Source organism: Doryrhamphus excisus, linkage group LG14 (assembly GCF_037039965.1).
Source record: "Doryrhamphus excisus strain RoL-2023G ecotype Guam linkage group LG14, RoL_Dexc_Guam_v1.1, whole genome shotgun sequence".
Classification (NCBI taxonomy): domain Eukaryota; kingdom Metazoa; phylum Chordata; class Actinopteri; order Syngnathiformes; family Syngnathidae; genus Doryrhamphus; species Doryrhamphus excisus.
The window spans coordinates 7,568,255-7,594,542 of record NC_136370.1 but is presented as its reverse complement, the minus strand read 5'-3'; the positions used below and the strand labels follow the sequence as shown (position 1 = coordinate 7,594,542).

At 41.4% G+C, this 26,288-nt stretch overlaps 1 protein-coding gene across 2 annotated transcripts in view; it reads left to right on the top strand.

Moving 5' to 3' along the window:
- pacrg (PARK2 co-regulated) overlaps window positions 1-26,288 on the top strand; it is a 195,237-nt gene that overhangs the window by 22,310 nt on the left and 146,639 nt on the right. For both annotated transcript variants that reach the window (XR_013629774.1, XM_058090713.2), the window contains exon 2: window positions 6,256-6,390. Coding sequence is in view for 1 of the 2 variants with exons in the window: in XM_058090713.2 (XP_057946696.2) it covers window positions 6,256-6,390 (135 nt within the window). In the remaining variant the exon portion in view is untranslated. The remainder of the gene's footprint in view (window positions 1-6,255; window positions 6,391-26,288) is intronic.

The following is a 26,288-nucleotide window of genomic DNA, read 5'->3' as shown; positions in this document are numbered from 1 at the left end:
TTTTCCTCTTTTCTCTTCTTCTACCACACTTGGTGTATGTGTCAACCCCAAGCAGGTGAGCCATGGAGGTGCCATACTAATGTGCTTCAGTGGGAGCATCTCTTTTTTTCCCTCTGGGTGACACCTTTATAAATGACATACGTGTGAGACCCCCCGCTGGTGTTCAATCACCTCTGCAGGGAGCTCACCCACAGGGGGAACTCAGTGTGTGTGTGGCGTGCACACGGGTTCGTTTATTGCCTTTGCAGGGGCCTCGCTGCTGTCCTGTCTTTTTTTTTTTTCTTTTTACGGTGGAGCTTAGTTGGCTTGGACAACAGCGTTAGGGGAAAGAAACAGACCTGGAGAAAGAGTGAAGGCGAGTGAGAGAAATGACAGCCTGAAGCTCATCTGACCAGTGCTGCCTTGTTATGACTCCCTGATGTGTGCACCAGCAGCACACAAAGCAGTCTTTTCCTCTCTTTATTGCCTTACACCACCTCCATCTCTTGCACTGTCGCCTCCCAGGCTTGTTTATGGCTTCCACTGAGGAGCAGGAACACATCTCCGGTGGTGCTTGTTTGTGCTGTTGTTGTCCCCGTCTTTGTTTGCCTATTTGTGCCAATATTTTCACTCAGGAATGAATACTGCAATGAATATGATTATTATGCAATGTCCTGTGTGGGGTAATTACTCCGTGTGTTGCCAACGGTTATGTTGTGATTGCTGTTACATAGTTAGTTATAAAACAGATTAAAAGCAGTTGTCTTTTGCAAGACTTTAGCCTTTTGGAGCCGAAAAACACAAGTATTTAACATATAAGGGGGTGTTATTTTAAAACCCTTTTAATATATATGTCATATTTGAAGTAATAGAAAGCAATTGAAGTAATTGTCAAGTGCACCTGAATATAAGCCGTACATATATAGTTTATTGTGTACATGTTCATGCTAAAACTATATATATATTTACACAGAAAACTACACTGTAAACCTTGCAATACACTGTAAACCTTGCAATTCTAACTACACCGTGTTTCCAGCAACACTTGCTAGCTCTGATGTGTGAGACATGGGATGCTATTTTTCATCGGTTCAGGTCAACAGCTGCTGCGGTCCAAGCAGAAGCTATGGTAATTTTACTTGATAAAACTTACTTAAGATTTGTCAGAGTTGATCACAGCATAAGACTTCAAAAATCATCCACCTGACACCAATTAAATTCTTCTTCAATCTGCCCTGTAAGCTTCTTGGCGAGTGTAGTTCTTTAACACTCCGTCTACCAGAACTCTAGAATTACCATTGCCATCATTTTGACTGGGATTTGGATTATCATTAAAAATATCTAGGAATATATTGTTGGAATAGGTAATAAACACATCAAAACACTTCACCCATGTTGCCTCCAGTACTGCCCACATGGATGTATGAACAACAGTCAAAGTAGTTGGTAGTTTGATTGTTTGAAGCCATAAATTGTCCACATCACTGTTTAAGCCGCAGGGTTCAAATTGTGTGTAAAAAAGTATAGTCCGGGATTTACAGCACACTAAATTGGTCAAGCTGCACAAAATCCAATATACATAAATTAATGCAATCCCTGTTTTTTAACATTTCATGCTTTAAATTTATATTTTTGTCCAACAGATGTTGCTACTTTTACTGCAACAATTCTTACTACTGAATTGTTTGTCATAGTTTTTTTTTTCTAAATGACAAAATATTTTACTTGTATGGGGCCACAATGCACCGGTCCAGGGTGCACCCCGTCTCTTGCCCGAAATCAGCTGGGATAGGCTCCAGCATAGAAAATGGATGGATTGACCACAATGCAAGTAGACTATAAAGCTATGGAGTACTATTTTCTTGAACTGGATTTCTCTTACTCTTTGTGTAATCCTTCTAATTAACTAATTAGATAACCAAGGCTACACTTACCCATTCATTCATTTTCTACCGCTTTTCCTCAAGAGCGTCGCGGGGGTGCTGGAGCCTATCCCAGCTGTCTTCGGGCGAGACTGGTCGCCAGCCAATCACAGGCACAACCATTCACACTCACATTCATACCTATGGACAATTTGGAGTCCTAGCATGTTTTTGGAATGTGGGAGGAAACCGGAGTACACGGAGAAAACCCACGCATGCACGGGGAGAACATGCAAAATCCACACAGAGATGGCCGGGGGTGGAATTGAACCCTGGTCTCCTAGCTGTGAGGTCTGTGCGCTAACCACTCGGCTGCCGTGCAGCCGCTACACTTACCCAATGAGTAAAAATAGTACAAAAGTACAAATCCAAAGGTTACACATGACTTTTCAGTTAGTTATGGTCTACTTGCATCGAGGCCAAGTTGGGGCGTGGCTTACCATGTCAAGTAGATGGAATTAGATGAAACGTAATTGCTTTTTTGTTTGTTGCCATTCAGATCGAAACTGAGGTAAAAGGGATCAATGGATGATAGTATTTAGCGGTAATCTAGCATAAAGACATCTTTTTTTGAGGTGTTACTCAAGAATTGCAATTCATATTTGGCTACAATGGGAGCCTGCATGGTTTGTGTGCAGATATGTCAGGGAGGAAAATATCGTTCCATTCCTTTGCCGATCGGCACTTCCCGAAAAAGAAAAAAAAAAGTAAAATATCTGGTGCAGCTTGTAATTCCTCAGCCATGAGCACAGGCCATGGAATTGACTGCAGCGTCATCATTCCTGACCATAAAAGCCACTCAGCCAGTCAGTGCAGTCTGGGTTCATTCTCTCTCTCTCTCTCTCTTTCGTTCTATCCAATGGCTGCCCAGTCGGAGCTATTTTTAGCTTCTCTATGCAGCACGCCTCAATGCTATTGTAGCTACCTGGACGTGAGGGCTTTGTCACTGCTGCAGCTTTTCACCTTACAGTTGTCATACCTGGCTCAGTAAATGGAAGTCTGAATGAAACAAACAAAAAAACAATGACGCAATTCCTGGTGCGTTGTCTTTCAGAGAGATAAGGGATTTAAATGAAAATTCAAAATGGCTTAAAAAAAGGTTTGTTACGAAGAAATGGTTGGCAGTTGTTGCTTAGTATTCAATTTTAGACATGCATATCTGGAGTTATTCCCACCTAACCTTTTCAAGCCTGTCCATTTTAATGCATCCATTTTTTTTTCAGTATTTCCCAGTCGTCTCCATCAAGAAGTGAAAATGATTAAACTCCAATCCCACGGTGCCATACAACCTTTTTTTAACGCAACTCGTGCATTGCGCCACCACTTCTGCAATAGCTGACTCTTTCTTTGCAATGTCAAGCTTGATCTACAGTAGCTTTCATCATCGTGGAGGTCTCTCTTAGTTACATTATTTTTTAAATATAGATTGGATTATGCAACCCACAGCCAATACTTGAGGATAGCATAACATAAAGCAGAGAAACACAGGAATGTCCCTTGCCACGTTGGGCTTCAAATTTTGCAGTTTTTTTTTCACATCCTATCAAAAATACATTATTTTATGAATCACCACTGTTTTGTGGTTGACTTAGGTGTATTATTAATAAAAAATATGCATATTTAATCAGATTTTTGCCTTGATTAACCATTTTACAAGCAAAAAATGAACTAAAATTCAAATATAAGGCATTCAGAAGCGGTTGCTAGCTTCTAGCCAGTTCTAGCCTCAAATTTATTCCACCAAAAACTACTTCCACATGGAGGACAACTTTTTTTTCACTCTATCATGTCGGACAGGGCTGCCTTCATAACCTCATGCAGTGTTAAGGTAATGTAATGTAAGATAATGTCTGAATGTTTAATGTCATTACTGCTACCTAGTCACAATAATACTACATATCACTGTATTTCAATATGATATGACAAATAATACATCATAGGGAAAACAAGGTTTAATTTCTTTTATGAAAAAAAGGCAATGTGGGGGGGTAATTGAACCGCAATATTGTGAGGGACAACTGTCCACAATAGCGCTTTTTGGTGACACGTGTGGATAAACACAACTCATTAGCAAAACAATGTATTCCCAGTAGGGCTTACTAAAAACACTATTAAACTGTAAATTCCAGCATCAAGGCTAGATTTAGACCAATACACTTGTGGAACCTGGCGACCAGTCCAGGATGTCCCCTGCCTCTCGCCCAAAGACAGCTGGGATAGGCTCCAACATACCCTCAGCCCCAGTGAGGATAAGTGGTGTAGAAAATGGATGGATGGATGGACACTTGTGGAACCTGTGACATTTACAGTCGTAGTCAAAAGTTTACATACACTTGTAAAGAACATAATGTCATGGCTCTCTTGAGTTTTTCTCTGATAGAATGATTGGAACATATACTTCTTTGTCAAAAAAATCATGAATTATCATAAACTACTTTTATGACTTAATTATAGGTTAACAGAAAACTGACCAAATCTGCTGTGTCAAAAGCAACACGAATTAGCAATTTTGATGATCTAGAAAGTTGTGGAAACGAAATAATTTTCATGACATGGCCTCTTAACTTCTTGTTAGTGATTACAGTGATTACTGACTACAGCCAGTGACTTCACTGAGACCATTTAAATATGGCTCATTGGATGTAAACACCCACAAACGCTACACTGGAAAGTCAAAAGGAGCTCAGTAAGGATCTGAAAAAGTGAATCGTTTACTTGAACAAGTCGGGAAAGTCACTTGGAGTTTTTTTAAAGGCAACACTACAAACAGTTGTTTGTAAGTATAAAGTGCATGGCACTGTTTTGTCACTGCCACCATCAAGAAGAAAATGCAAGCTATCATTTGCTGAAAAGAGAAAATTGGTCAGGAAAGTGAAGAGTCAACCGAGAACCATCAAAAAGCAGATCTGCCTAGAATTAGAGGCTGCTGAAACGCAAATGTCAAGCGTGTTTTGCATCGCCATGGACTAAGAGGCTGCCGTCCGTGCTCCAAAAGCATCACCTTAAAGCTCGACTGACGTTTGCTGCTGATAGCATGGACAAACTCAAGACCTTCTGGAGCAATGTTCTGTGGTCGGATGAAACAAAATCCAGCTGTTTGGCCACAATGCCCAACAATTCCAACAATATGTTTGGAGGAGAAAAGGTGAGGCCTTCAACCCCAAGAACACCTACCATGCTTACCATCAAGCACGGTGGTGGTAGTACTATAATGTGGGGCTGTTTTAACTGCCAATGGAACTGGTGCTTTACAGAGATTAAATGGGATGATGAAGAAGGAGGATTACCTTCAAATTCTTCAAGATCATCCGCCCGAAGGTTGCAGTTGGGTGTTCCAACAGGACAATGACCCCAAACATACATCAAAAATGGTAACGGAATTGCAAAACTGGGCTACAATTAAGGTTTTAGAATGGCCTTCTCAAAGTCCTGACTTAAACCCCATTGAGAACATGTGGACTATGCTGAAGAAACCAATCCATGTCGGATAGCCAACAAATTTAACAGAACTGTCACAATTATGTGAAGACGAGAGGTCAAAGATTCAACCAGAAGCTTGTGGATGGCTACAAAAAGCGGTTAATTGAAGTGAAAATGTCCACTGGACATTAACCAAATATTAGCATTGCTGTATGTATATTTTTGACCCATATATTTTTTTTCTGTTAACCTATAATAAAGTCATAAAAGAACCAAATTGCATGAATATTTTTTGTGACAAAGAAGTATCTGCACCAATCACTCTATCAGAGAAAAATTGTTGTAGAAATAACAGGAAGCTCAAGAGAGCCTTGACATTATGTTCTTTACAAGCGTATGTAAACTTTTGACCGCAACTGTATGTTGCAAAATAGGATAAGCCAGGACCTTTTAAGGTTATTTTAGTTTGCCAGTCATGGGCAGTACATTTTTTTTAAATAAATATAGTTTCCCTGACTGTTGTATATTATTAAAGCAAAGCGTTTAATCTGCAAAAGATGGACAAGGGGAAATTCAGTCAGCAGCAGACGCTGTGTGGCAGAGGTGATGTTAGTCTACATTGTGTTTCAGTGACACTGTAATAGCACATATCCAGCAATAGAGGCAGAGAAAAGATGATGCTAACAATGCCTCTGGCAATGCCTCCGGCTACATGGCGAACACACACGCATACAAACATGCACTACCAGTGTTCCGCCTCTCAGCAGCATGCACACGCAGCCCACCCCTGTATTACTCAAAAGAAAGAGCTGTGGGAGTGATTCTATTCTGGCCGTGCGAGTCACTTCTAATTCCATAAAACAACCCCCTCACACGCTGTGTGTTTGTGTGGTTCATTCTGCTTGTATTTCTCTGTTTTGTGTTTTCCGAACAGGTGGCTGGTCCGCCGCAAGCGGGGGCTTTTCTGGAGCGTCCCTACAGACCAACTATGTTTCGGAAGTTCTACGAACGTGGGGAGTTCCCGATGGCACTGGAGCATGACACCAAAGGCAATCGTATTGCTTGGAAGGTAGGGTGGCCACTTTTTGGTAAATATCTTCTCAACTACTTGCTTAGGAAAGTCCCATCTTAAGGTGGATAAACACTTTCATGTATTTTCAAGTGACCCATACATTGTTTACAATACATACATCACCTCAAACAGTGGCACCGAATGTGGGAATGCACTATATGTGCGAGGGGGACCCCAAAACCATGGGAGGAAAATTTGATTGAGTAGGCAGTTTCTGTATTTAACAGCAGTTTGGTCATGTATAAATGATATGTGTCGTAATGTGGTGCCCGAAGGCCAAACAATTCAGTAGACAAACTTGCAGTTCGCCCAGTCTAGGCACATGTATTTAGCTTGGCAGAGAAACTTATGGAAAACACTAAAAATAAAAAAAATAATAAATTGGAAAAAAAAGAATGACTTGACTTCCCAGAACAACAAAAAAAAAGGTATCCGCTCACATCACTGAAATCTAGTACTGCAGCCGCCTCATCACACATCCCCAGCTGCTTCTCTTATAGGACCCCCAATCTGCCCAGAATGTCCCACTTTCGTCCATAGGTTAGTCTACAAAAACATCAAATCATGAAACTATTAAAAGTGGATTTCAACACCTTCATCTGATGCGACCCCACTGCTACTACAACTCTCCATAAAACATTAACCTATACACATATTTCCCTACCCGAACCCAAGATTAAATACCCATCCAACCTTACAACACCCTCCCCCCATCCCCAGTATGGTATGGTCTGATGATGTCACTAATGACATCACCAAACCTATAAAACCCAGAGACTCATGGCGGCTCCTCCCCAAACATTCCTGCAGGTGACTCCCTTGGAAAGTATCCCCAGGTAAGACGAACTCTGTACACCTGTTCGAATCCCAATTTAGCTCGGATTAATACAGCACTACTATCAATGACATAACTCCACAATCAATGAAATCCTGAATACAATAATACAAGTGATGAGTTCTAACTCATTCACTTTGTCACAATATGATTAGTAACAGATGCACATCACTGATTAGGCACGCTCTGATCTGCCTTAGAAAAAAATCAGGCCGGTGTGTTATTTAAAGTGTCTGCATACTCTTGGCCTAACATAAATAAACAACGTCACCCGTGTCAGAGCATTACAACAACAACACAATAATATCATAATAATACATAAATGACAAAGTGGAATGAGAAGGGTTTTTGATGGGTACATGCAAATACCCTTAAACAGTACTCCATTTGTCTGTGACCATTTTCCACCATTTAAGTACACGTCTAAGCTACAGTATACAGGCTAACTAGCTACGAGCGGCCATCGTCTCTTATGTCCCTGCAGTGATACCATAGTACTTCTTGTACTGCACATTATTCGTTCATTTTCTACTGCTTATCCTCACGAGGGTCACAGGCAGTGCTGGAGCCTATCCCAGCTGTCTTTTGGAATGTGGGAGGAAACCGGAGTACCCGGAGAAAACCCATGCATGCACGGGGAGAACATGCAAACTCCACACAGAGATGGCCGAGTGTGGAATTGAACCCTTGTCTCCTAGCTGTGAGGTCTGTGCGCTAACCACTCGACCGCTGTGCAACCCTACTGCACATTAGTGTTGCGAAATGTTGTGTAAACAAATAATAATAGGAGTCTGAAGACGGGGCTCTAATGATAAAAAACATATTAATAAACTCAAACAAGTTTTCTGTTCTACAAACTACAAAAATATTCTATTTATTAATATTGAATCCTACTTCATGGAAATTAATTTATTGTGGTGAGATGCCGAGAACGAATTAGGCATCTAGAACCAATAAACTGCATAGTTAGTCTGTACAAAGTTTATTAAAATAAAATAAGGCTAAATGCTGCCGTAACATATTTGTATGATGTTTTTGTTATGTTTGACTACAGACTTTTCCGACGTCCGAGCACATGCAGTATTACATACCCTATCATTTTATTTAGGTTTAATGGGCTGAAAGAGATGACAACTTTGTTTCTAAAGTTTTTCCCCAAACACCCTCCCCCCGACTCAAATAAATCAATTTTTTGGTCAGCATTTTGGTCATGGTGGAACGAAGCAGCATCTGATATCAAGTATAAAGCTACTGAGGCCTAATTAAACAAGGCTGTAATGCAAGCATAAAATCAGGTATTCTTACTGTCATAAGCTTGTCTAAGTTGTCTTATTCGGAGCTACGAAAGTACCGCTTGTGATTATTTTGTAACAGTGATGATGATTACCACACTGTGTGAGATACAATGTGAGTCGAAGTCCTGCAGGAGGCAGTGTGGATTAGCTCACTCAGAGCCCCCCTTCACGTGTCACAGCACCACTCAAAGAATCCATCAAACACAACCCCAGCAGGGACTCGCCAGGAAGCTAACACAACAAATAATTATATATCTATTTCTGTATATGCACTGTATATGTAGCATCGAAGTGCAAGCCTTCATAGAGCCATTAGGCTGCTGAATGTCTCCGTGTGTGGGACGCATGGATAGAAGGATGGATGGATGGATGGATAGATGGACACATTCTCCTAATCACCACTTTTCTTTAGCTCTCGCTGTGCTGCCAGCACATTCCATAACTTCACCGCTGTAATGACATTTAGTCATTTTAGAAACAATGCATGAATCAAAGAAACGATGCCCTCTCCCACCTCCTTTCCTACATACCTCAAAGAGAGGCGCTATACAGTAGAGCTCTTGCTGGTTAGCTGTCCGTCTTCTCGTGGAAACACCACAAAAACACAACTCCGCCGGCATGAATTATTGATGTGAAATGTTCAAATGATCTATGCGTTTGTCAAAAAAAAAATGATTTGTTTTATGCTTTGTTCATCAAAAGGGTCTAAGCAAATGCAGTATGCTCTGTGTGAAACTGCTGTCATATCTAATTAGGCTCTTTGTTCTATATCTTGACACATCTTTGGTTATTGTTTTTATTTCTGTGGCCTTCCAGGTAGAGAGCTGGTCCCTGTTTGCTGTTTTTGTGTGCTCAGGAAAACGGTTTGAATGTGTAGCTACAATTGCAGTAAATGGAAAAAAGGGGGCTCCTTCGTGTTTTCACTGAGCCGCCCTGGAGGCACTGGTTCAAGAGAGCAGCTTCAGATCAATCCGGGTCTGAGAGATCAGCCACCTAGCAAATAAAGTCTTGTGGAAAAGTAAGATGGCAGAGATTCTAAGTGGCGGATAGAAGCAAATTTGTCTCTATTGATGACAATGAACCATCACATGGTTCTCCATTTTATGCGACAGGAAGATAAAATAGGAAATCATACAAAAAACGTTAATCCCCATATGACAGCAGCGACAATAGTCCTGTCAGAAAGATAGTACAAATGTACATCATTTTTCATGAAAGCATCATCCTGTGGAACCTTGGTTTGCGTCTCAAACCTATTCCAAACGGTCAGTCGTCAAACCAAAAAGTATGCTAACTTAATATATTTCTCAACTTTCTCTGGCTGTACATTGTAGGTTAATTTGCAGGCGTGCTCAACAAGAAAAGCAGACCTAACTAACAGTCAACCGCTGATGACATCATCAACAGGCGACATAGCTGAGGAACAACAACTTACGATTCTGCTTTCCATGCGGGCACAATGCTAGCAATGACTTTTTGGGATAAAAATATGTCACAAACAGTATATTAATAACACGACAAGACGTGATTGAGACCATATATTACGGAAAATAAATACAAACCAGGAAAGGTACATAAACCGAGGCTAAGTTTTTGCGTACATTTTCAACATATATGCTAACTGGGGTTTCACTTTAAAGTTTCACTTTATTCATAATGTAATACTGTGGAATACGTTTATTTCTGCGCCCCTTGGACTGGCTGGCTGGCCGACTGACGACGGAAGTAGTGGATGTCGACATACCTGAAATGGAAGCCAAAACTATTTCATTGCTTTTACATTAACTTGAGATTTGTTCGCGCCAAAAAAAATTGGACAAATGTGGAAACTTTGTACAAATTCGAGAGGTTGTGAACCAGCAGGCTTTGCTTTGAACCAAGTCATAAATATTTCGTCTCTCACTTTACCGAAGGCCACACTTGGTTGCTGTCATTCGTTCATCCCTCCCATTTCCTTCGTATGCATATTACAATTAAAGTCGCATGGTGCAACTGATTATGATTAGCTGGTTTGCCAAATTAAGCAAAACCATCAATTAAATAATACCTTTCTTGCAACATGTTATATTTGGGCTTTTCCACTGCCGCTGCTGCTGCTGCGTGTGTGGGTTTCACAGTTCTTGTGAGTCGACAAGTTACGCAGAGGAATGCAAGCAAACTAAATGTCAAGGGCGAGTTGTGGAAAAAAGGAAAGGTTGTAACTGAAAGGCAATTTGGCTCTGGAGAGGTAAAAGCCTCAGCTCTAATGGTGCGCCCAGGTAAAAGCTTTACACGTAAAGGGAACATGTGCAGCGGATAGATAAGAGTGAGGTGATGTTTGTGTGCGTTTGTATGTATTTGGACTCTACTTTAATGTATAGGACAGTAGCGAGCACAGTAATCAAGTCCTGTGTTGGTGGCAAAGAGCAAGAAAAGGAGAGCAAAGCGACAGAAGAGAGCAGATGACAACGCCACAGGGACAATCTGCAGACATGGCAGCCGCTTGGCTTGCAGTTATAATGGATGAGCTAAGGTCTTGCGTTGCCTGCAAGGCTTGCATCCACTTCCTGTGCCACCTTCTGGTGCTGGTATACACTTGCAAGAGTTTCAGACTTAAAATGATATTTGTATGCGTTGTGCTCAAAACGCTTTGGAAGACATGCTAGCATACATGTACTACCGATACCCTCCACGTTTTATGAACATTAAACAGAACTTTTGCTTGATGGTAGCCGTGTTTTTACAACAATCTTGCTGAAATTGTACATACATGTGCTTGTCAGGTCCCTAAACATGTGCACCAGATTTTGTGTTTATCAGTCAAAACAGCATAGATTTATTTAGCTGTGTGACGATTTAGTCCTCATGGGGGTCATTCCTTAACAGCGCCACCATGTCATTTATTAGTCAGAAAAATAGTAGCACAAGAAACACAATAAGGATGGATGTTTTCACAAATTCTCACTCTTGTGCAGCGATAGAGAAGTAGAAGGAAACAAATACATCCAGACACCATATAGTCCATGTCATTGCAAATATCTACTGCTTGTCGGCAGCCACATTTTTCAAATTTTGCATACCTGTGCTTATCAGTCCGTTTATGGTGTCTACCAAATTTCACCATTATCAAGCAAAACACCCTAAAGTTATAGGGGTGTTTTGCCAAGTGAATTTGTGAAAGAAATTTCAGTTCATTCGTCATGGCAGTGCTGCCGTGTGGTGTATTTGTCAAAAAACGAACTAAGAAAAGTTAATTCACTCAATCATTCATTCATTTTCTACCGCTTATCCTCACGAGAGTCGCGGGGGATGCTGGAGCCTATCCCAGCTGTCTTTGGGCGAGAGGCGGGGTACACACTGGACTGGTCACCAGCCAATCACAGAGCACATATAGACAAACAACCATTCACACTCACATTCATACCTATGGACAATTTGGAGTCACCAATTAACCTAGCATGTTTTTGGAATGTGGGAGGAAACCCACGCATGCACGGGGAGAACATGCAAACTCCACACAGAGATGGCCACGGGTGGAATTGAACCCTGGTCTCCTAGCTGTGAGGTATGCGCGCTAACCACTCAACTGCCTTGCAGCCCATAAGAAAATTTATTTTACACATTCATTCATTCATTTTCTACCGCTTAGCCTCATGAGGGTCGCAGGCGTGCTAGAGTCTATTCCAGCTGTCTCTGAGCGAGAGGCGGACTGGACTGGCCGCCAACCAATCACAGGGCACATATAGACAAACAACCATTCACACTCACATTCATACCTATGGACAATTTGGAATCGCGAATTAACCTAGCATGTTTTTGCCGGAGAAAACCCACACAAGCACGAGGAGAACATGGAAACTCCACACAGAGAGTGGATTTTACACAAACAATATATAAAAATACAGTACATGCAGGCACCCCATAGTCCCTGTCATTGCAAAGATGTATTGTTAGTTGGCAGTCAGGCTTTTCAACCAATCTCAATATTTTACACACGTGCTTGTCAAAGGTGTGTAGTGTGGCAATTTGTGTGTCTTTTATATTGAACTGTGTGAAACATTTCAAGTCAGTCAGGTTTCTGGGGTCAAAAAAGTGATTATAACCAACAAGTGTGGTATTTGTCAGAAGAATAATAATACAGGCAACACAGTTGGAGTGCTTGTTTTGGCCAATTTTAAGTCTATTGTAGCCAACGATTAAGGAGTAGACGAGTTGGCGGACACAAACAATACAATCATGATACAATACAATACAATACAGTTATGACCCCCCCCATTTACCCCCAAAAATTCTCCCAAACAACCGTCACTTCATTGATCGCCTATTGCCCCTTGATCTCCTGTGTCACCTGTGTGCTCTTGCTTGTTGTTTCATCTGCTTTATAAATCCTGACAGTCTGCAGGCCCCCCATCTCCATAAGCCCCTTCCTCATTGCAGGGCTTGTGCTTCATCTATTGCCCTTTTGTGTCTTTACGAGGTCTGTCTGGGGCAAAGCAAAATGGCATTTCATAAAAACATCAATGTAAACCCGATTTCAGCCTCAGTTGGCAGCGATGGGGTGGTGTGGTGTGTGTGTGTGTATGTATTGTGTTGGGGGGTTCAATCAATTAATCTGATCAAGCGCTTTAGGAAATGGAGAGCATAAGCGCTCCTAGGGGATGGATATCCATCTCCTGGTGATGATTGAATTACACAGAGTGAGAGTTGGTGCAAAGGAAGGGGGTGGGAGTGGTGTTGGGGGGTGGCGGGGCCACTGAGAAATGAGGTGGTTTGGGTGACAAAAGATGAGGGAGCGCATACTTGATATAAGTACTGAAAGATAGAAGTCAAAAGAAAGAAATAGAGCAAAAAAAAGAAAAAAGTTAAGGTCAATGTTGAAGCAGCAATGGAGGAAGGCTCTTATTTCTTCCCACCCCCCCATCCCCACCGTCATTTACATTTTTATATGGCGTACCTCACCACTGATAACCTGTTCTCTTGACAGCTATATTGCATGGCACGGCGCCCTTAAATCACTCCGCGCCGATGTCAATTCGCAGCTGCACAGTTTCTGTGGACAAATTTCATCATTTACGTGCCAGTAAATCTTCAACTATAGTACATACATATATGCGCGAGCATGAGTGAATATTCCTTTTGCAAATGGTTATGGTTTACTGCCAAGCCAGCTCAGAAGCTTTTATTTCTTCTCTTGATAATGTTACTTTGAGCAACATACCCCTAGAACAGGGGTCAGCAACCTGCGGCTCCAGAGCCGCATGTGGCTCTTCAGACTCTTTATTGTGGCTCCCTTTGCGATGCTTGAATATTTTTAACACCCGAGTGGGGAAAATGCACGTCTTTTGTAATGAGTTTTAAAAAAATCCAACTTTGTCTGAGACCATGAATGCATCCTGAGTGAGTTCTGACTGCTATCCAGTTCAGTACATGAAGAAAAACAAGTAATACTTACCTACAAATCTAAAAAATAAATTCGAGATAATTTAAAAACAGCGGCATGGGAACTTGTTTTTACGTTTACAGTAGTTTACACATACATTTATGTAAGTTTATCTCCAAAACTAGCAAGAGTACTCCAACTCGTCTTTTCTTATCTGAACTACTTTGATACCCCCAAATTCCCTCCAATGTTGTTTTAAACATACTATATGTTTTGCGGCTCCAGGCTATTTTTCTTCAGTGGGCATTGGGTAAAATGGCTCTTTTCATAGTAAAGGTTGCCGACCCCTGCCCTAGAAGAACCTAGAGCAGGGGTCTCAAACTCAATTTACTTGGGGGCCACTGAACCTAGGGTCTGGGCGAGACTGGGTCGCATCAGGTTTTCAAAAAAAAAAACCAAAAAAATGCATTTATTAAAAACGGAAAAATGAATAAACTTTGCTTTGGTTTCTTTTGGTTTTCTACAAGAAAAGCTCTGATAAAACATTCCACTGTTCCCAAATATCTTCCTTTTTTATTTTTCTACAGAAAATAAGATGAAAAATAAATAAACAAATCAAGAATAAAGAAAATCAATCAGTAATAAATAAATATAATAATAACAATAAAACAGCAAATAATAAAAACTTAAGAAACCACATATAGTTGGTGGGTAGACAAATTATTTTTTTCAGATTAAAATGAACAAAGCATGATTAGAGCCCTGTAGACATGACAAAACACGCCCATAGTCACATTTATACTTTTTTTATTTACAACATATTGTGCAACTGCAGGGTCTTGAGACACATGCTAACTCGCAAACTAGAGAGCTAGCGACCTAAACAGTAGCCTTCAAGTTATTTCCTTTTAAACTTAAATAACCAAAAACTTACCACTTCCACACGGATAGGGAGGATAACTATTAACAGTTATTTAACCTTTAACATGAACATTAATCAAACATAATAATTTTCTGGGTACATGATACCATACAGCATCCATATCAAACTTGCGCGGGCCGCACTAACATTAAACTTTCATATCAAGGCGGGGGCCTCAAACTAGTGTCCTGCGGGCCACATTTGGCCTGCGGGCCGCGTGTTTGGGACCCCTGACCTAGAGGGATGTTCAACAAAGTATTCATTCAACCATCCATTTTCTCCTCTTTATACTGTTTAGAGTCAAGAGTGAGCTGGGGCCTATCTAAGCATTTATATAATAATAAACATTTTAGGTAAGTTGTATTTTATAATCATTTATATTTTTATATTAGACTGAATAGCAATATAATTAATGTGGCACAAAAAATTAAATTAAATGTGTCAACATATTAGCTTAGCCTTCTGACTGTCACACATATATGGTAATGGTAATGGTTTAATTTCATTTGAACATGCATCAGATTACAATTGAGTGCATCCCATAATCAGTTCACAGTTCCACATGTCCAAAAGGAGTAGGAAGACGCAAAGCTTATTAAATCTTACCCTTCCATCTGGTACTTTTACAATCAGTAACTGTTGCATTTGTTCACTTCCTGCTTTCCATAATACAGATTACAGCTTGAGTTCCTGACTCATCAACGTGACCAAGTAATGTTGGAAAGCCACCGGACTTCAGCAACAGTTTGGTGGGTAGTCCAGCTTGTAGGGGATAAATTGCTTTCGATCAAATATCTGATGTACACCAGTAGAGGTGTACTGGCCCGTACTATATTCCATCTTTTGTGCAAGATGGAATATACTGACAGAGCCTTACAAATTGGACTCATGGAAGGCAATTTGTGTCCAAATGTTTGTGGCCAAACCGTTAGGAAACAGACTCCATGAGGGTCTAACATCCAGATAGCACCAACACCAAAATGGGCAGGTTAAATTTTGAATGAAATCCTCTTGTAAGCGCTTTTGTAGTCTTCAAAGTGCACAAAATAAGCACCTCACTCTTCCTTTTAAGTAGCACACTCTCCATTTTGCAGGAAATGACCCACTCTTGTGCTTGTGTTGAATGCACACGTACTTTCTCTTCTCTATGTGTGAATGATTTCTTATCTGCTGTGAATGCTCCAGCATTTTCGGGGTGGGGGGAAACTTTTGAATAGACAGAATAAAACGGGGTTAACCATGCGTTCTCTCCTGCTCCCTGGCTGTTAGCTGGATACTGGAGAGACAGCAAGGGACTGCTGCTGTAGTTCTGTGTCATCAAGAAGAAGAAAGGAACACAATAAGGGAAGAGAATATGAACAAGCCCCTCTGGGCTTTCTCTGAGCAGAGCGAGTAGGGAGTGTAGATCAGAGGAGTGGGAAATATCAGGCGTGAAGTGAAGGAGAAGATGCCAGGAAAGGGCCCCCAACAACAGTGGATTGCCATCAAGAAGTCCTGCACAGGGCGTCCTCCTCGCCTCCCTGGGGAGAGAGAAAAAATTGTCCGCTGGGAAGACGATAAGCTTTGTTGGTGGTGATGATGTCACGGCAGGAATGGAGAGGCTTTTTGCAATGGAGGTCTCCTGTAGAGAGAGCTTGTCTGGTGATCTTCAATGGGGGCCTCCTGCTATCATTAGAAGCAGACGAACACCACGTGAAGCTAATGATGGTTGTTTAGCCTGTGGGTCCTGCTCTCTTGCTGTGGCATGAGACAATTGCAAAAAAATCGATTTTTGTCAAAGGGTGGCAGGGAAATGGAGGCTCACTGAAGAAGCTTTTATTTGTACAGATTGCTTACAATGTGAATCAATATATAGTAGCTCACAAAAGTAAGCCCGGCCCCTCACATCATTACACTATGCCTTCTCGAGGGACTATACTATAGAAATGAAACTCAGTCAGTGCACAGCTTGTATAGCAGTACAGTCGTACTTAATATGAATTGGCTCCAGGCCCAACTGCGATGAGTGAGTTTCCGTGAAGTAGGATTCAACATTAGTCAACAAAAAATATTCTGTTGACTAACATTAGTCAACAGGATATGGTTGTTACCATTATAAGAGTCCTGTAGATATGAAGCAACACCTTTATAGTCACCTTTACACTCTTATTATTCTTTGTTTGGATCACATTGCTCAACACTAATGTACAGGCTATGGTATCACTGCAGAGACATAAGACATGGCCGCCACTCATTGCATATTGTATATTGCAGTCATTTTCAACAACTGTGTGTGCTGCGAGAAATCATCAGGTGTGCCGTGAGGAATTATTCAATATCACTTTTTTAATTAACATGTATTAATAATTTTCTGCAAATATTATGTCATTGTCACGTGTCAGGCGGCACGGTGGTCTAGTGGTTAGCGAGCAGACCTCACAGCTAGGAGACCAGGTTTCAATTCCACCCTCGGGCATCTCTGTGTGGAGTTTGCATGTTCTCCCCTTGCATGCGTGGGTTTTCTCCGGGTACTCCGGTTTCCTCCCACATTCCAAAAACATGCTAGGTTAATTGGCCACTCCAAATTGTCCATAGGTATGAATGTGAGTGTGAATGGTTGCTTGTCTATATGTGCCCTGTGATTGGCTGGCGACCAGTCTAGGGTGTACCCCGCCGACCCTCGTGAGGAAAAGCGGTAGAAAATGAATGAATGAATGAATGTCGCGTGTCATTGGTGTAAAGACTGGCAGAGCAATGTAATATTCGTCCGTGTGGCAACATGTAGCTGATTACCTCGTTCCTCTAATAGACTTAGTGATGCATGTGAGAGGTAGTGGTGACATTTTGTGACAATGTTGGTTAAATTAGTATGCGGATCAAAAGGATCTGCTGTGGCGAGTCTGTAATCAGGAAAAAGCTGAAAGAAGCAAATAATGTTGGTTATTGGTGTGCCACAAATTTTTCCAACGTAAAAAAAAACGTGCCGTGACTCAAAAAGGTTGAAAAATACTGGTATATTGCATTTTATCAAGCTAGCTAGCTAGTTAGTAGGGGTGTCACGAGATGTCATTTTACAAGACGGGACTAGATTTCTCGTTCATTTCTTGTGGATACTCGGCCTGGCATAATGATAATAATAGTCACACACTAAATGAAAATGAACTAATAATTTTGCCGGCGGTTGCACGGCGGTCGAGTGGTTAGTGCGCAGACCTCACAGCAAGGAGACCCGAGTTCAATCCCACCCTCGGCCATCTCTGTGTGGAGTTTGCATGTCCTCCCCGTGCATGCGTGGGTTTTCTCCGGGTACTCCTCCCACATTCCAAAAACATGCTAGTGAAGCGCCGAAGAACTGGAGTCTGTCGAATTTGGGAGAAAACTTTATTTTTCTTGCAAACATTAACTTGCACGTTTGCTACGTAAGACATGAAAGCCTCGTCTCTCAAGCACAACAGGAAGCGGAAAACCCCCGTCCCTTGCGCCCACTTCTCCGGGTGGCAACCCCTCCCCTATCGATCGTTCCTGGGTGAATTATGTCCCGGTAACCACTACACTATGTTAATTGGCGACTCCAAATTGGAGGTCATGAAGGTCATGCCACAGCATCTCAATAGGATTCAGGTCAGGACTTTCACTAGGCCACTCCAAGTTGGTTTCAGCTACGGTAATAAAAATATGGCCAGACATTCTCCTTCAGGATTTTTTGGTAGACAGCAGAATTCATGGTTTCATTGATCACCGCAAATCTTCCAGGTCCTGAAGCAGTAAAACAGCCCATACCATCACACTACCGCCACCATATTTTACTGTTGGTATGATGTTCTTTTTCTGAAATGTGCCACAGATGTTATGGGACACACTCCAAAAAGTTCAACTTTTGTCTCGTCACACCATAGAGTATTTTTCCAGAGGTCTTGGGGATCATCAATATGTTTTCTGGCAAAATTGAGACAAGCCTTAATATTGTATTTGTTCAGCAGTGGATTTCATCATGGAACTCTGCCATGCAGCTGATATTTGTGTCTTTCATGAACATGAAATTTGTGTCATGAACAATGACCTTAACTGAGGCAAGTGAGGCCTGCAGTTCTTTGGATGTTGTTGTGGGGTCTTTTGCAACCTTACGGATGAGTCGTCGCTGCATTCTTGGGATAATTTTGGTTGGCCGGCCCTCCTGGGATAATGGCTCTCACTGTGCTTTGCTGGAGCCCCAAAGCTTTAGAAATGGCTTTATAACCTTTTCCATACTGATAGATCTCAATTAATCTCAGTTAAGTTGGTTTAACAGGGGTGGAAAATAGTCTTTCACACAGAACCTTGTTGGTTTGAATTTGTTTCTCTCTTAATAAAAAATAGTTTAATTTTGTGTTCAGTTGTGTTGTCCATCCATCCATCCATTTTCTATGCCGCTTATCCTTATTGTGGGAGTATGCTGGAGCCTATTCCAGGTGACTTTAGGCGAGAGGCGGGGTACACTCTGGACTGCTCGCCAGCCAACTGCGGGGCACATATACAGGTGTGTTGTCATTGACTAATATTTAAATTTGCAAACACATTTTTACACCACTTGTACAGTTGATAGAAATGGACAAGCGCATTCCATTCTTTATTGTGATTTTTTTTTTTTAAATGCCATCTTCCATCATGAGTTTTTTCCCATTTTGCTGTTGTTACCTTATCCGCCCCCCCCATCCCCTGAGCTTGCACCATCCCCTCCGGACTCCCTCTTTAATGTCAGCTGCCACCCAACACGGTTACGGCCTCCCACTGCTCACACCGCTGTGCAGATGGCAACACACTAGGGAAGCAGGGGAGTTGCGACTACTTGTAGGCAGATGCTGTGGGGGTAGCTGGAGGTAAGATGTGCAAAGTGATAGATGGCCAACACAGCCAAGAGAGGGACTCTGGAAAGGGGGGCGGGCCAGCTACAAAATTAGACAGAGACGGAGGACAGACAGAGAGGGACATGGTTCGTCTGCCAAGGCTACAAATCAGCCTCCTCTCCTCCCTCCCTCCCACAAAATAAGCCCGAGATCTATTGATTGGCACTCCTATTTGCTTGCAGGCTCCAACTCAAAATGGAGCCTTTAATTAACTTAATGGAGCGGCTGCAGCTGTGCGCAAGCCAGTGAGGGAGGGAATAGAAATGGATAGATGGAGAAGAGTAGAACGGGAGCCGGCATCGCCAATAAGTGGTGTTAACTGCGGACCACTTGGACTATCAGTCAGAATGGTCGTGACAGACAAAAGGATGGAGGTGAGGGCAGAGGATGCTGGCTGTCCTCTGAGCTCCTTGTTCTCTACACTCCCATTGCTTTGTCATTGCAACTTTTTAGGAGGTACGATGGCTTCGTACCCTCAACTTTGACTTTAACTTGAATTGATGTTAGTTCTGGGTGGCACGGCGGTCTAGTGGTTAGCACGCAGACCAGGGTTCAATTCCACCCTCGGCCATCTCTGTGTGGAGTTTGCATGTTCTCCCCGCGCATGCGTGGGTTTTCTCCGGGTACTCCGGTTTCCTCCCACATTCCAAAAACATGCTAGGTTAATTGGTGACTCCAAATTGTCCATAGGTATGAATGTGAGTGTGAATGGTTGTTTGTCTGTATGTGCCCTGTGATTGGCTGGCAACCACCTCACGCCCGAAGACAGCTGGGATAGGCTCCAGCACCCCTCGTGAGGAAAAGCGGTAGAAAATGAATGAATGAATGAATGATGTTAGTACTTGGGAACATACATACAGTGGTGTGAAAAAGCATTATTTTTACACTTAAATGTTTCCGATCATCAAATTAAAATAATAGCCAATTACAACACAACTCAACACTGTTGCACAATGCAGTTTTTAAATGAATCTTTTTATTATTAAGGGAGAAAAAAATCCAAACTTACATGACCTTGTGTGGAAAAAGTAAACTTAATAACTGGTTGGGCCACTCTTAGCAGCAAAAACTGTTATCAAGCGTTAGCGATAACTTGCAATGAGTCTCTCACAGCACTGTGGAGAACTGTTGGTCCATGCATCTCTGCAGAATTGCTGTCATTTAGCCACATTGAAGGGTTTTCCAGCATAAAGCATGTGTTCTGTGTACAGTGTGAGCAACTTGGGAGTTAATTTAACCAAAGGATCACCTCTAATCGAGATCTTCCTTGACTAGATGACTGCATAAACCATAGACTTGTAAGCCATCATTTTCTTCTGTTTACGATTAGCATTTAGTACGTCACCATTATGTCATTTATGGTCAAACCTAATTGATTCATTTGTCAGTCTTGGACCAGTTGATAAAAAAAAAAAAAACGACCGTACCGAGGTGAGTTTGAATGAAACAGACCAAGGTTACTGGTGTGAACACACCCTCAGACTCTAATTGGACCGCTGTTTTCCTACAGTGCCAACTTTCTTCTTTCTTTGAATTCAAGCTGCAAGGATACAATCGGTCATCCCGCAAAAGTCCCCACATGTCAAACCTCCGTTTCTGAACTCTATCGCTTCCCACCTGCCCTCTTGACCCCCCCCCCTTTCCTCTTAAATCTTCATTCTCATTCCTGGCCACTCATCCATTCTGTCAAAGGTTAATTGGATTGGAAATGATTCAATTCATTTTGGGATGTTAATGCTGTTATCGTGCTTTTCTTTGAAAAAAAAAGAAAAGAAAAAAAAGCCCATCGCGCACTTTAGCATAATTCAAAATAAAGGGAAAAAGAAAAATCCAATTTAATCTTTTTTTTTTGTTTTTTATACTTCCAGCTCATACTTGTCCCTGCAAGTCTTTACCCTTTTAAATTATGGCAGAATTTCATTACCTTGAAAGCTTTTTCCTCCTCCTCCCCCTTCTGCTCCCCGCCCTGTCTCCAATACTTTGAATGGATCAGGACTAATGTCTTTCTCGTAACCTCAAGGTCAGAATATTTGGATCCCAAGAAGCGCTCAAGGGTCCCTGTGATTAATGCACTGTACAAAGTACCGGGGAATAATGTGGTTCCTGATGGCTGCTCGGAGTGATCATACACACACACACACACATGCAGAAGCCCGCATATTTAAATCGGGTTACCTAGAGGGTACCTCTTGGGCCCAATAGTGCCCTCCTCTGCAAGCAGCCTTTACCTAAACAGGCTTTATTGAACACAGGCTGTACCACAGCACAAATAGTCATATTAAGACGGGAATGCATCACTGCGGTGAAAACGATAAAATACACAAGGCATACCTATATGTGGCGCTGTAAACAAATATGCAGACGTAACCACACTGCACACCAAACTATGGAAGAAGAAAGAACACATGCACATAAGTCAGCCATCTTTGGCTTGTTTAGTGGAAATACTTCTGTATGTAATTTTTGAGTATTAGACAACAAAATATCAGGAAAATGTTGACTGGGGTAAGTTATGCCAGTTATGCTGAAAAATGCTGATATGAGATTGGGATGTAGGCTTGTCACTGCTGGTCATGTGACGGCGACAGGGCAGTGATGTTATCGTATTTAGACATTAGTGACAGGAACAACAACAAGAAAAAAAACAGAAGGTGTGGAGTTAGGGGACCTGAATACATTTCCATGTAGACAGTCCCTAAATTAAGTGGCACTACTTCTGCTCTCATAATTCCTGAGAGGCTGACGTGACCTTAGGTTGACCACAATAAAAGCCAATCCAAAATGTTAATTTATGTATTGAACATGGAATCCGGAAACCAGTGAGTATCTGGTGTGACCATTTGCCCCACATAGTGTACCATGTACACCATTCCAGAGCATCCCAAACATGCTCAATGGGTAAAAATCAATAAAATGCATCTGTGTTTGTTGTCCATAATATACGCTCCTGCCATCATGGGCCACTCCAGCCACTCCAGCCACAACACAGGTGCGTTTTACTTATTGATGGAATTTTGAATGCACGGATAGTGTGACGAGAGCCCGAGGTCCATTATTGTGTCATTCATCCAGAAAAATGACCTCATGTTGCAGCATAGTAATGCACGGCCTCATGCTGCAAGGATTTGTACAATTCCTGGAAACTGAAAAAAATTAAAGCGAGCAAGTTTTCCTGACGTATCACCCATTGAGCATGTTTGGGATGCTGTGGAATGGCGTATATGGTATTTGAGGCAAAGGGTCATCAGAGGGGATAATGTCGGCCCCTTTTGGACCCGCCCCAATTCAGTGAAACTGCACATTTTGGAGCGGCCTTTTATTGTGGCCAACCTAAAGCACACTTGAGCAATAGTCATGCTGTCTCATCTTGACTGAGTGATAGGCCTTTTGTAATGGTTTTATTTCATTTGAACATGCATCAGATTACAATTGAGTGCATCCCATAATCAGTTCACAGTTCCACATGTCCAAAAGGAGTAGGAAGAATCAAAGTTTATTAAATTCTACCCCTCCATCTGGTACTTTTATAATCAGTAACTGTTACATTTGTTCACTTCCTGCTTTCCATAATACAGATTAAGGTTTTTTTTTGTTTTGTTTTGTTTTTTAATAATGCACCTCATACAGAAGTACAAGGTGATATGACCAACCAATGACATAATGGGTACCATAGTAAGTGTCAATATAGTGATATATATAGCACATCATGACTGGTTTGTGTAAACAGACCAAATGTTACATCTCTGACTTCAAATCATCAACAATGAGAGCAAAACAAAAGTGTTTACATTTTTGTTGAGTGTAACTTCCCCCAACCCTTGCAACAATTTTTGAACACGTCTCACAGCTGCATCACTGGTGTGTGTGTATGTGTGTGAGTGACAGGAAGAAAAGCTCGTTGGATTCATATATTCCAGTCAGTATGATGTTTGAACTGGAATTTGTCACGCTTTTTGTATAGGTGCTTTTGTTTTCACGATCTGAAAATGTTGTTTTTTGTGCGGCTGCATGCTGTCCACGTCATATCGATCAGACAAACAAGGCCTCCTCTACTGAAGCTGTTTGCCGAAGTGCAGATTCTAGCTTTACTTTTGCTAATCATTTACATTTGTTTCCACAAATCTGATCAATAGCTAATTGAGCCGGCAGAGCAGTCTGAAAAAAGTCCTCCACGTTGCCCTTCTCTTTTCACCTCGGTGTGATGATATTTTGTTGGTTTAATTGGGTTCCTGCAGACAAATCTTATAAGATACATTGAATGCCTCCGGGCTCTAGTCTAGTCATTCTTTCACAGCAGCATAGCAGTCACCCTGAAAGGCAACACTTTCAGGGAGAAGAGGTCTCACCACAGCTATTTCTTTGATTGAAGTGCCATTTGAAATGGTGAGCAGCTGAATACACTTGTTTGTCTTCAGCAGACCTCTGCAGGGACTCAGCATTTATCACAGCATGCAAAATAATATTGCATGAATGGTCCGTATGCACAGCAGACATCTGCTACCTAAATATCATGTACCTCACATACTGTATGTGCTTCTTCAACAGCAACATGAGGTAACACACTGACATCACTCAGGTAAATATGTCTATTAAATGGGGCACAGTAACCAAAATGCAACATGCAAAGGGATGGATGATTCAATAATAACACAATGTAAGGATTGTAAACAAACCATTGTCTTAAATAAATGAATACATTAATGAAGTTAATTAATTAAAACATTGGAAAACAATTGGAAATACAGCCGGAATAGATGTATATTCTGGAAGGTCTAAAAGTGAAGTGAAACCAATTTCCGCGTAGCTGCTCTATAGGAGTCCACAACTCAATACAGCCGAAAAATTAGCATAATAGGTCCCCCATTAAGCTTTTTAAAAATTGGGTTAAAATTGGACTAGACCAGGGATGCTCATTAAGTCGATCGCGATGAGGTGGTACTGGTCGATCGCTGGTCGATCGCGGTGTGACATTAAAAAAATATCATCCTAGCATCAATGCCGTCACTTGATTGATACACAGGGCAGCCATTCAGATGACAACTGAATGTTGCCATTCGGGTGACCAATCAAATCAAACAACGTCTCTAAGTGCAGCAGAACTTACGATGTCAGCCTATCATCCATCCCCGTTACTTGATTGACATACAGGACAACCAGTCAGATGACAACTGAATTTTGACCTTTAGGTCTCCGCTCATGCGTAAACAACGATGCAAAGTGCTAAGCTAGTCGGCGAATAGCGTCAGATTTTAAGCCCTCGCTAAAGTTCATGGTCACTAAAATGAGTGAAGTAGCTGGACCAAGTAAAAAGGCAAAAACATATCACTTCCATACGGAATGGGAGGTGGACTTTTTTTTCACAATGTCTTTTTCGAAGTGCGTTTGCCTGGCTAACCTGGCTAACCTGGCTATCAGCAGCTACTGTCCGGACTATGCATCCCTGGCTGATTCAATTCAGTGCAAGTCATCAAAGTAAACTCAGGTAATTACAAAAAATGTTAATAGTTAATTATGTGTGTTTTGCAATATTGGCTCATTTGGTTATGTAAGGTACATCAACATACATTGTACGTACAAATAATCCTCAATACATTTGAAAATAAATAGATGTTTTGTATTTTTGTAGTGGGTAGATCATTGTGACTCGGTCATTTTAAAAGTAGCTTGCATGCTGAAAAAGTGTGAGCACCCCTGGACTAGACTATGGTATGCTCAGGTTTTTGAAACATTCTGGTGAGTGCAATTTGCAAAGGGGTTATTGTGGAGGCTGCCACTGAAGAATTGTCATTTACTTTGACAGTGCTATAGTAAATAGAAAGCAATAGCAATAAAGCACAAAGTAAAAGTAAATAAATGTAGGTGTAGTCCACATGGTCCAGCCTGCCAAACCAAGGTCCCATGAATGAGAGTTGAGAGCACTAGCCATCGAGTTAAAAACCTCAAGCTGATTCAAGTCACGTCACAAATGTTACTTGCCTGGTACAGCCATGGCAGAGCTACAGTACGTGCTGGCCAACTACTCGCAGTTGATCTCACAAAAAAATAAATATGATAAACAGTCGTCTTTTGTTTATTGTGGTTAACTGGGCCCCACACCCGACTGCAAAACTGCTATTTTGTGGTTGAATCCGGCCTCATTTAGGGTTACATTAAGAATTGTCAAGCATAAATTGGAATAATTATCCCAAATGCAACTATGTAAGGCATTTTGAAAACCTATTTTGATATGTAGTATTCTCCACAGGTGTCAGTGATGTTACAGTATCTTACATCTTACATTATTATCTTACAACAACAACAACAAGAAACACTTGATCTTATGGCTCATTTTCTCTTATTGTTTCTATTATATTGGGTAACACAGGGGGAAAGGTGACTATGAGGTGTTATTTCATGATGAGGGTTCTAATAATGTTAAAAATTTGTTATTAATAGATCGCAAACAGGTTTTATGGTCGACATACGAAAATATTACATTTATTGATCGTGGAAATTCACATATCACATTTGGATCTGGAACCAGTTAACTGTGTTAAATGAGGGATGACTGGTTTGATGCCAGTATGGTAATGGTAATGGTTTTATTTCATTTGAACATGCATCAGATTACAATTGAGTGCAT